Raw genomic sequence first — 11,794 nt, forward strand, 5'->3', positions numbered from 1 at the left:
TACACTTCCAGAAAATTATGCAACCAGCAGCCACGGCTGCATACGAAACAACTGACCTCAGGAGTTGTCATCACAGAACCATTTGTATATCTGATGAGCTATTGCAGGCTTGTTCCCAAGAATGGCATCAAGTTTCTCTTAGTGCTGTCTTGTTTGTAGTGCAATAGACGTTACCCATTATGGTCCTTCATTTGCTTCAACAGATATTTCTGTTTTCAAAATTTTTTTCCCCCCAACATTGCTTCATGGAATTATCTTTTGGATATCAGCTTTGTTGAAAATGTGACTGAACACCTTTTCATTCCTTGAACTAGCTACCAGTTCAGCACGCATCCGTCCAAAGCACCAGCAACTGAAATCTCGAAAGAGTAACAAGATTGTTGCTTTGCTGCGTTCGCGTTGGGAGCATGATGCCATTTCTAGACGAACGAGCGATGACACCCGCTGAAACATTTGGCTGGCCTATTTGAAGCTAGGCTCTCCTTTCAAAAAGGCAGTGAAGGCAACACTTCAGCTATTCCAACACAAAAAAGTTTGGGGTGAAAATTGAGGCTTTTTTTTTTAATGAACCCTGATGTACTAGAGTGGTGTTATGTTTAGATACTACTTCTGTTTTGACATGGCAAAAAAGTGTTGACATGATAATTGCAAGTATAGTGCTGCAACTACTGTAGCATCTAGCAGACAGCCATGGAGCATTTGAATGTAAGTATTGAACCTCTAAATGATGCCATATTCATGGCTAATTTCCCAGTGTCATGCATCATGGCATTAAGATGCTATTGTGTCCCGCTGGGTCACCTCTCACCCACAATCTGTTATTTTTTTTTCATCAGTTTGATGTTTATATTATTGGGTTCATTGTTGTCAGAAAAAGCATTGACAGCAATTAATTAGCCCGTCCGCCCAAGCAGCAGGAGATGGGCTTTTGCAAGTGTGTCGCTTGTTGTTTTCTCCAAATGTGGGTTTCAGAAGCCTTCTGAAGGTGGAACTCAGCACCCGAGGTCTCAAAGTATCCATCTTCGTGTGTGTGTGTGTGTGTGTGTGTGTGTGTGTGTGTGTGTGTGTGTGTGTGTGTGTGTGTGTGTGTGTGTGTGTGTGTGTGTGTGTGTGTGTGTGTAAGTTGCTGTTGTTGGCTCTACTATCTCATCATGTGGGAGGGTTTCAGTGTGTGTATGTATTATATGTTTATATCCACCTATCAATATGTGTGTATGTATAATCACTTCTCAATATGTGTGTATATAATATGTATAATCACACATCAATACATGTATATGGAAAGGAGATGAGGCGAGGAGGTTGGTAGGAGGATGCATGCTGTTGCACGCAGGTGGGGATGGAAGGAGTAATTGCGTGGGAATAATAGCGTTTGAAGAGATCAGCAAGCAGGTGGTCAGAGTGGAAAGATGAGGGGGACGGATAGTTATGGCATGGGTGGTGATACAGAAGCAAATGGTTTGTGTTATGTCGGTATATGGGAAGTAATGGGGCAGAGAAGAGGAATTCAGTGACGCAATGGAGAGGATGATGGGAATGGTTGAGCTGGACATGATGCTGTGCATTGCAGGGAACTTTAACACTTTAACACGCATGTCGGAGTAGCGGAGTCAGGTGAAGAGGAATGTGTTGGTCAATTTGGTTGGGGAGCGAGGAATAGAGAGGGTCAAGGGCTGGTGTAACTGGTGGTGAGGAATGGAATGGCCATAGCCGGTTCAAAAAAGCGGGAAAGCGGGAAAGCCACACGATTACCTAGAGGAGTGGATATCATAGAGCAGAACTGCATTTTGTGGTAAGGAATCGACAACTTTGAAGGGTTAAGGATTGTAAGGCAGTGGCAGAGAGATTGTTATCACCCAGCATAAACTTGTGGTGTTTGTGGTACAGATGGAGAAAAGGAGGGAGTTTGAGCAGGGGTCAGAAGATTATTAGGTGGGAGTAGTGGAGGGGAAATGTCGTCATAGAGTACATGGAGAGATTGAGGGCTAGGTATGAGCAACTTCGTGAAGAAGCAGAAGGTTTGTCGGAGTCTAAGAAGTAGGGAGAGGCATTTAGGGGAATTGCAGAAGTTTTGTGTGGAAAGACGTCAGGAAAGTGTGCATCATCGGGGGATAGAAACCAGATATGGTGGACGGAGTTGGTAGTGAAGGCAGTTGGCAAAAGGAGAGTTTGGAAGAGGATAGAGAAGATCAAGGATAGGGGGAGGCAGCTGGATGTGGGGTTGCTGCACCTGTATGGGCAGAAGAAAATGCAGCCAGGAGAGCTGTGGATAAGGTGAGGAATGATATGGAAGAGACGTGTACAACAAGTTGGAAGAGGAGGGTGGGAGGAAGATGATTTACAAATTGACTCACAACAAGGATGACGATGGTAAAGACATGAAACGGAGGAGGACGTTAATTGTGGTTGGTGGCAGGAAGCTCGTGACAGAGAGGGGGGCAGTATTGAAGGTGGGGAAGGATATTTCAAAGAACTGATGAACCGGAAAGGAAGCAACAGCGAACTGAGACTGCCAGGTTATGTAGAGGGGAAAGTGGAGTTGGTGGAGATCACAGAGGAGGAAGTGCGGACGGCATTGAAGAGATGAAGAAGGGAAGAGCACCAGCCCCATGAGGTGTGTACAGAGATGATAATTGCAACGAAAGAAACCAGTCATTTGGATAAAGAGGCTGATGAATATATTTATGAGAGAGAGGGGTTAATTCCGGAGTAGTGGAAGACAGGGTTAAGTGTGACGATATGGAAGTGGAAAGGCGATGTTCAAGATCTGGGGAATTATAGGGGCATTACGCTCCTAAGTCATGTAATGAAGGTGCTGAAGAGGATTCTGGATGGGAGGATAAGGAAGAGGGTGGAGATGGAGATCAGAGAAGAGCAGCATGGGGTTAGAAAGGGTAGGGGGATGATGGATGGGATGGTGGGGTTGACTCAGCCTGTCATCCTTCCGAGGTCAGCAAAATGAGTACCAGCTTGCTGGTATCCTGCGTTGGAGTGGTGACCCATCCAGGATTATGCCCAACAGCCCAGGAGACTACTTAGGCAGCACCAACGCTCTGCACAGAGTATGGTCCCAATGGATGGATGGGATGGTCACGCTGAGACAGCTGGTGGAGAAGAGGTTGGAGGTGCAAGGTGAGATGGCATTGGGATTTGTGTATCTGGAGAAGGCCTACGACACTGTCCCAAGAGAGATGGTGATGGCAACACTGAGACGGATCGGAGTGCCGGAAGCAGAAGTTATGTTGGTGGAAGGGATGTAGAAGGGAAAGAAGGAAAGAGTCTTGGTTGGTCCTGGGATGTCTGAGGAGTTCAACGTGAACATCGGTTTTAGGCAGGGAAGCTTTCTCAGCCCACTCATGTTTATCATGGTGATGCAGCTGGTAAGCAGGAAGGTGAGCTTGAGGAGTGGTATGGGGAGGATGCTGTATGTGGACAATCTGGCTGTTGTAGTGAAGAGTGGGTGGGAGATGCAGGAAGTACTGGGGGAGTAGAAGGTGTCATTTGGAAAGCATGGGCTGAAAATAATTATGGAGAAGACTGAGGTAGGTGATGTGTGTTGGGCAGCAAAGAAAGGAAATTAATATCAGGTTAGAGGGGAAGGAGATCAGACAGGGAAATAGGTTATTTGAGTATTTGGGAGGAACAGTGTGACCAGGGATGGTACGTCCGAGGCAGAGGTGCGGAGGATGATTCGGATGGGTGCAAATATGTGGAGGGAATAATTCATCCATTAGAACCATACTCTGTACAGAGCGTCGGTGCTGCCGAAGCAGTCTCCTGGGCTATTGGGCATAATCCTGGACGGGTCGCCACTCCGACACAGGATAGTCAAATGGCTCAATCGTCCCAGCAAGCTGGTACTCATTTTGCTGACCTCGTAAGGATGACAGGCTGAGTCAACCCCACCTGGTATTAAGTCAACGGCTGAGCGGGATTTGAACTCAAGACCCTCGGATCCCAAGCTCACCACCCCAACCATTAAAGGTCCCCTGACATGCAAAATAAACTTGTTATTTATAAATTAACTTGACCTTCCTGGTGAAGAAATCACCCATGTTTTTTTTTTTAATCAAAAATGGGATAATTAGAGCAATATTTCGATCATTTCTGGAGCCTTTCACAACTTGCTATGCCCCGCCACTAAAAAAATGGACTTCAGCGAATCTCTGCGTGACGTCACATACAGTAACTCGCACAGAGTGGATTGACTCGAGTCGAGATGTCGCGCACCTTATACAGTACCTACAAATGCATTTTGCACATGTTAGTGCAATCTCTGTGATCGTCTTAATTCCAGTGATTGTTTCGCGAAAGTTTTAAATAGTTTTAGCCGTACTTTCGAAAATGCCTGCACGATGTATCGTAGCAGGATGCAGCAATACAAGCAAAGACGGTGTAAGCCTTCTTGTATTCCCGAAAGATGATAATCGTCGGAGAATATGGACATCTAAAGGGAAGGTACTGCTTCCATTGGCATGCTATTCATTAACATTCAGCCAAAATGCTCGCCTGGTGTTGGCTCAGTGGTTAGGGTGGCGGCTTGGGATCCTAGGGTCCTGAGTTCAAGCCCGTCGGCCGCTGAATTAATACACCAGGGGGTTGACTCAGCCTGTCATCCTTCCGAGGTCGGCGAAATGAGTACGAGTTCCAGTATGTGTACTGGTAGAGTGGCACTGCATCAGCGACACGGTCGCGCTTCAAGAAATGATAGCTACCCTGGCAGCGAAGCTGCCATACGACCACCACCACCAGCCAAAATGCTGTAATAAAAGAAAAGGGAAAAATATGTTGGCACAACTATGAAAGACAAATGTATCTGTCCTATTACACGGCCTCATATCCTCGGGACTCTTACGCATTGACTTATACATTGTGTGCATGCTAATACAAGTTACTTGTCAACTCGAGATCTCTAGAGTCTAGACGAGGCCGATAAATCCGTCGTCCGTCTGACTAGGCCGATAAATCTGACGCGCTGTAGCTTTATTTTATTATTGTCTTTTTTTCATTGTTTTCTACTGGCGCTACATGACGACAGTAGGAATAAAATAAATAAAAATGCAACAAAACGTCAGATTTATCGGACTACTCGAGACAACTGTCGCAAGGTATGTTCTGCACACAAGTTTTCATCGTATCCAGACAGCTGCTGCGAGGTTGCTTCGTTTTATGCGCGGAGAGACACGGCTGATGACATGGGCTGGCCTTGTTTGTGATTAATTATCCGCGGAGAAACATGTCCGCTGTGCTGTTCACGTCACCTCACTAAAATATTTCTGATATTGAGCAGTATGCAAGTCGAATTTACATTATTGAATTATGAAGAGGATTTAGTCTAACCAGTTGTTATTTCCGAGTCTTCCTTCTATGTCCTCCCGATCATCATGAACTCCGGGAATTTCATCGCCATTTTTCTCTGCTTGTCCTGCTTCGGGCTCGAAATGGTAAGGCCGTACTTCATTTCCAGCTGCCTGAACTTCACCTCCCGCGACTACGTTATCCGACAATTCTCCATCTGATTCAGACCAAAATCCTTTATTTCTCTCACACTCACTGTTATGTCGCTACCAGACAAATGAAAGTCCATGTCATCCATTATTCAAAACCAAATGTTCGATTTTTTTTCAAGCAGAAATGAACGAAGCGATTGAGTCGACCAATCAAATGTGGAAACGCACAGAAAGCCAATAGAATCACGTAGTCCACCAATCACAGTAGAGTAATCACACAGCCAATAGAATCACGTAGACCACCCACCCTACTAATTAACGTGCAGCCTTTGACATCCTGTATATGACGTCATGTGGGTTACGCCCCTTTCAGGAGAATTTTTAGGGGCATTCCCGAAGAGGTTTGTTTTTTAATTTTACATTTTACAGAATGATTATTGTGAAAAAACATTGTCAGATCTGAAATCACGGACAAACTCCTATAGGACATATATTAATGAAATTTATGTACTTTGGCATGTCAGGGGACTTTTAAGCAAATCCCTTGGGAGGGAATAATGGCAGACTGAAAGATGTCAAGAAAATTGAAAGGGAAGGTTCTTCTGATGTTGTGTGTCACACCAGCTTACCTTTACGGTCTGGAGATGGTGGCACTGACAAAAAGACAACAGAGGCTGCAGGTTTATGAGAACAACTGGGTCAGGAGGATTGTGAGGGTGAAGAGGGTGGATCGAAGGAGGATGGATGAACTGAGGGAGGAGATTGGTGTGCAGATGAGTTTGATGGGGAGATTGGTGAAATTCTGGCTGAGATGGGCTGGATACTTGGTGCAGATGGGGGGGGAGAGAGAATGGCAAAGAGAGTGGATAGGCTGAGGGAGCACGGAAGGAGGAAAAGAGGTAGATCACGATTAAGATGGGAATATTTCGTGAGGAGGGAAATCCGTAAGGTAGGGGAGGTTGGAGAGTGGAGAGAGTTTGCTGAGGACAGAGTGAGGTGGAGGAGTAGTGTGGTCAAGGCAGGGCCGAAGCGTGGTATCATCAAACCTCACCCCTTATAAAGGGAGGAGGAGGAAAAGGAGGAGGAGGAGGAGGAGGAGGAGGAGGAGGAGGAGAAGAAGAAGAAGAACTTTTTGCTGATGCCAAATGATTAAATGTTACAAAATCACAAAATATCATATTAAAGTGTGGTATTCAGGTAAGCTCTAAATGTATGGTCGGTGAAAAATTGTTTAAATTTTTTTTGACATAACTGTCCTTTAAATTTCTGTTGCAACCAATTTCATTTGATCAAGAAGGTAAGAGAGGGTATTTTGTCTTTCGGCAATAATACAAATTACTGCTACACTGCGATCGATCATACAAATTTCCACTACACTGGAATCAATCATATAGATTTCCATGACACTGGGATCGATCATACTGATTACCCCTATACTGGGATCGTTCATACAGATCAACTGCTGCACTGGGATTGATCACACCAATTACTGCAACACTCGGAAAGATCATAACGGTTACTCCGATACTGGCATCGATCATACAGATTTACTGCTACACTGAGATTGATCATATTGATTCCCACTACACTGGGATCAACTTGACTATTGTGGGGGAGAGGGGTGGAGTTGACCTTGGGTACTGATCATTGTGGGATCGATTGGGTATCAACTATTATAATGACCTTTGGTGATACTGTATTTAGTAATTGTTCACTTGTATACGTTTTACAATACTTCATTCTTTGTTGGTGAAAGTTGAAGCACTAAATGCATCTTCATTTGATGTTGCCTCTTTATACCCTGTCCTCTACTGCATGCTGTATTCCCCTCTTTATACTCTATGCTGTATAATTTCAACCATGTGTTGTTTAGAAATGTTCACAATGGAACTGCGTCAAAGGATTATTGCAAAAGTTCATTCTGATGTTTTGTCACTCATTTCATTCAAATTTGAGTGAGAAAACAAATGAAAGAATAATCATTTTCGAATACGTACTTTAAGAATAAGATTGTGATTGAGAGACTTGTAAGTTGAAACCAGTACTTCGGTGTCGATGAAGTCGTTTTGTTTAAAAGGTGTGCACAAGTGATGGTGTGTGATTGTGTTGGCAGGAATGCTCCCCAATCCAAAGAGTACACCAATTGTGGTGAGCTGGATGATTGCACAGTCTGTCACGGCGGTGTCAGGTCTCATCTCCTACCCATTTGACACAGTGCGTCGACGGATGATGATGCAATCTGGCCGAAAACAAGGTGACGTGTCATCGATGTACTGTAACTTCCACAAAATGTTTCTTATTCGTGAACATATAAAATATAATTGTCATTATTTTTGAAGAGCTGTCTGTTGAAACATTATTACGGTAAATATATTAAATTTCTTCCTTCCTGGTTAAGTGTGTCCTTAGTCATATGTCACAAATCAAAGCCCCCCAAATAAAGATTCACTTTGTTTACACATGTAAGATGAAATACCTCTTATACCTGTCTACAAAACACAACATCTGCCATGTGACTGTTTTGATTCCCTTTGCAACCTTCTTCCGTTCACATGCCAGAGGAAGGAGTGAAAATAGCATGAAGTCATAGGCACACCATTGGTGATAGTCTACTCGATCTGAGTTAGCAATCTGTATGATCTGGTATAAAGCTAATCTCATGAGCGAGAACACAGGTCGGATATGAAGAACGACTCCGCTCGTGCACTCCTGGTGCGGCAACATGCACCCCCACAACCCTCGACCCTCAACCCCATCGCCTAACCTCCTGGAAGGTTTGGGTAAAGCTGGGTTGTGTAATTTGTGAGCAAGGAGGTGTGATTTCTGCATTAGGCATTAGTGTGCTTGTCGTTGCATGTTAATGACCTTGTAATGTGTGGTGAAGGAGCGAGCAGGTGCAGCATGCTGGGATTGGGAGGAGATGTATGAGCGATGCAGCATTGTTTGCCTGTCTTAACCCTTCATTTGCACTTTCCACCATTGTGCATCTCAAGCTTTTTTTTTAAATGTCACCATCTGGACCACCCTTTAGGAGTTCAAATTCCCACACAGTTTGTCAAATTCTATTGAAACCGTCATACACCATCAATGGTGAAACTCATGCCATTCTTTTTGATGATAAACCTGAGTACTTTGGGAATTTTTAAGTGTAAAAATTGTTCATAAGCTTTCTTAAACATAAGCAAGGATGTGGTGATAATTAGTTTGATAATGAATAAAGGTTTATGATCAAGCCTTATAGAGTTGGTGTCGGATGCTTTGTGTGCAGCTGATGTTATGTACACGGGAACCATCAACTGTTGGAAGAAGATTTATCAGCAAGAGGGAGCGCGTGCATTCTTCAAGGGAGCTTGGTCCAACGTTTTGCGTGGGGCTGGTGGGGCCCTCGTCCTCGTCCTTTACGACGAGATAAAGAATATCGTCTGAGTTCTGCAAATTCGACAGCGACGCACTAGCCGCGTCGGTGTTTGGGATAATTTACTAGTAACCAGTGGGAATGTTGGCAGCCTGACAAACTGCCATTCAAACCTTTTCCTTCAGCCCAGAATAACTGCCCGCTCACATTGCTGAGCTGTATCGGGGTCACTTTCACTCACGAGTGTCGGCCATTGCTATCACCTTCATCTATGCCTTTGTGACCAACAAAACGGGTGCCTTGTGACCTTTGCCTCTGTACAATACATACATTAAAGATCTGTTCTTATCACATCAATTCCTGAATGTCATTTAATTCTCGTGCTTTGTTTTATTGACTCATTGGATTGCAATTCCTTCTGCATTATGACATGCTGTTGAACAGCTATCCTTTGAATCCCTGGAAGGAAGGGTGTGATTGAACAGACTGAAGGGAGTTTGTTACACAGCTGAGAGAAGAGGAACGAATGAGTGGAGGTGAGCAGTGAGCCTGGATTTTGGGGGTTCCACCACAAATGTGTTAGAGGCAGACCGTGTGTCCCTTGCAGACGCTTTCCAAAATCAGCATTGTCAAGATTCTGAACGACCTGGATTTTGTATGGCCAAAAGTGAAGATCTTCATGGAGTTACGTCCGAGACTTCGGCGAACAACACTTTCTGCTGAAAGGCGTCGGATCAACTTATTTGGACTTTGGGCAATTGCTGCAGATACAGCAGTGATTGTCTCTTGTGTCCTCACTGCACGATGTCTCATGTGCTTTGATTCATGAACACCACCATCTTCATAAAATTTTCTGATGAAGGAGCGAATGGCGTTATGTATGACATGGGGCATTCCCTCCTGAATGCTCGCTGAGTTGAAATATCCATTCCTTTCATGCCATGAGGTACATAGGGTTGCTGAGGCAGTTTAATTTTGGCTAAGGAGTACAGTCCTGGACAGGTTGCTGGAATGGCTTTTTACCCCAGTAAGCTCGTACTGATTTTGCCAACCTCGGAAGGATGACAGGCTGTCAACCCACCTGGTGTTATTTCAACGACACAACAGGGGCTCAAACTCAGGACCCTAAAATCTTAAGCCAGCAACCTTATCCGTTAAGCCAACACCAGGCCTGAGTTACAATACCAGAGCCTTATCACCTCTGCCACCAAAGGTGAAGGAGGTTATGTTTTCATCCCTTTCTGTCTGTTTGTTTGTTTGTTTGTAGATGCACTCACATTGTAATTGTAATACTTTATAGATGTACTCCCATTGTAATTGTCATACTTTATTGATGTACTCGCATTGTAATTGTAAATGTAATTGTACAGGATATCTCAAAATGTGGATGTATCCTGATGAAATTTTGTGGACAGGTTCGGTGAGTGACAAGAACGAACTGATTAGATTTTGGTGAAGATCCGGATCTGATATTTTCAGTGATTATTCACCATTGAGAGTTCGGGCGAAACCAATATATAGCACAACATCTCAAAAAGTTGGAGACGGATTCGGATGAAACTTGGTGGACATGTTGGGTGTGTGACCACGGTGAATTGTTCGATTTTGGTGATGATCTGAATCCCGATCCGACTGCAACAAATTTTTAAGTGATTTTTCACCATTGAGAGATCTGGCTCAAAAACTATATATATATATATATATATATATATATATATATATATATATATATATATATATATATATATATATATATATATATATATATACATATATATATATATATATACATATATACGTATACATATATATATATATATATATATATATATATATATATATATATATATATATATATATATATATATTGCACGATGTCTCAAAAAAGTATTGGGCCAGATATGTTCTCGTGGATCAGGTATTACGGGGTGGGGGTATGCGCTCTACCAAGTGCCTTTTTAGTTGAATGTGGAGTTTTACCATTTTAATCCGTGTTGGCATGTCGTAATGCTCCATCATTCAAATCTTCAGGACTTCAAAATGGTGATGCCTAAAACACTCCCGACATATTATGCCGGGACATTATGCGGACAACAAAACAAATTTCCATACCGGATCGGTCGAGGCCCGGGTTACCAACGACCGCCACCGGTACCGGTGGTCAGCAGGGTACCAGTGGAAATTGTGCTACTACTGGGCGAAGGAGGAGAAGGAGACGGGGAAGGCGAGTCCGGAGGCAGTGGGAGAGGGGGAAGGGTAGAAGTGTGCAGGTGAGAGTTGGAACTCTGAATGTTGGGATGATGACTGGCAAAGGGGGACAGTTGGCTGATATGATGGAGAGAAGAAAGGTGGACATACTGTGTGTACAAGAGACCAAGTGGATGGGGAGTAAGACTAGGAGCATTGGAGGTAGTTTCAAACTGTTCTACCATGGTGTGGATGTGAGGAGAAATGGTGTCGGGATAATCCTGAAGGAAGATTATGTCAAGAGGGTATTGGAGGTGAGGAGAGTGTCTGACCGAGTGAAGAGTGTGAAGTTGGAAATTGAAGGGGTGATGATGAATGTCATCAGTGCATATGCCCCACATATGGGGTGTGAGATGGAATATAAAGAATATTTCTGGAGTGAGTTAAATGAAGTGGTGGAGAGTGTATCCAAGGATGAAAGAGTGGTGATTGGAACAGATTTCAATGGGCATGTTGGGGAAGGGAATAAAGAGGATGAGGAGGTGATGGGGAGGTACGGTCTCAACAAGAGAAATGTGGAAGGGCAAATGGTGGTAGAGTTTGCAAAAAGAATGGAAATGGCGGTGGTAAGTACGTATTTCAAGAAGAAGGAGGAACACAGGGTGACATACAGGAGTGGAGGAAAGTGCACACAGGTGGATTACATCTTAAGCAGGAGATGCAACCTGAAAGAGATTAGTGACTGTAAGGTGGTGGCAGGGGAGAGTGTAGCTCGACAGCATCGATTGGTGGTCTGTAGGAT

General features: G+C 43.9%; 1 protein-coding gene across 1 annotated transcript in view; it reads left to right on the forward strand.

The window, feature by feature from the left end:
- The window catches only part of LOC147014103 (ADP/ATP translocase 1-like), a 32,422-nt gene extending 23,260 nt beyond the window's left edge, over positions 1–9,162 (forward strand). The window contains exons 3-4 of the mRNA XM_085851773.1: positions 7,564–7,704; positions 8,719–9,162. Of these exons, the coding sequence (XP_085707899.1) occupies positions 7,564–7,704; positions 8,719–8,876 (299 nt within the window). The 3' untranslated portion in view covers positions 8,877–9,162. The remainder of the gene's footprint in view (positions 1–7,563; positions 7,705–8,718) is intronic.
- Positions 9,163–11,794: the final 2,632 nt, after the last annotated feature.

The sequence above is a fragment of the Eptatretus burgeri genome, chromosome 13 (assembly GCF_056783735.1).
Source record: "Eptatretus burgeri isolate ZD-2024b chromosome 13, Ebu_testis_v1, whole genome shotgun sequence".
NCBI lineage: Eukaryota > Metazoa > Chordata > Myxini > Myxiniformes > Myxinidae > Eptatretus > Eptatretus burgeri.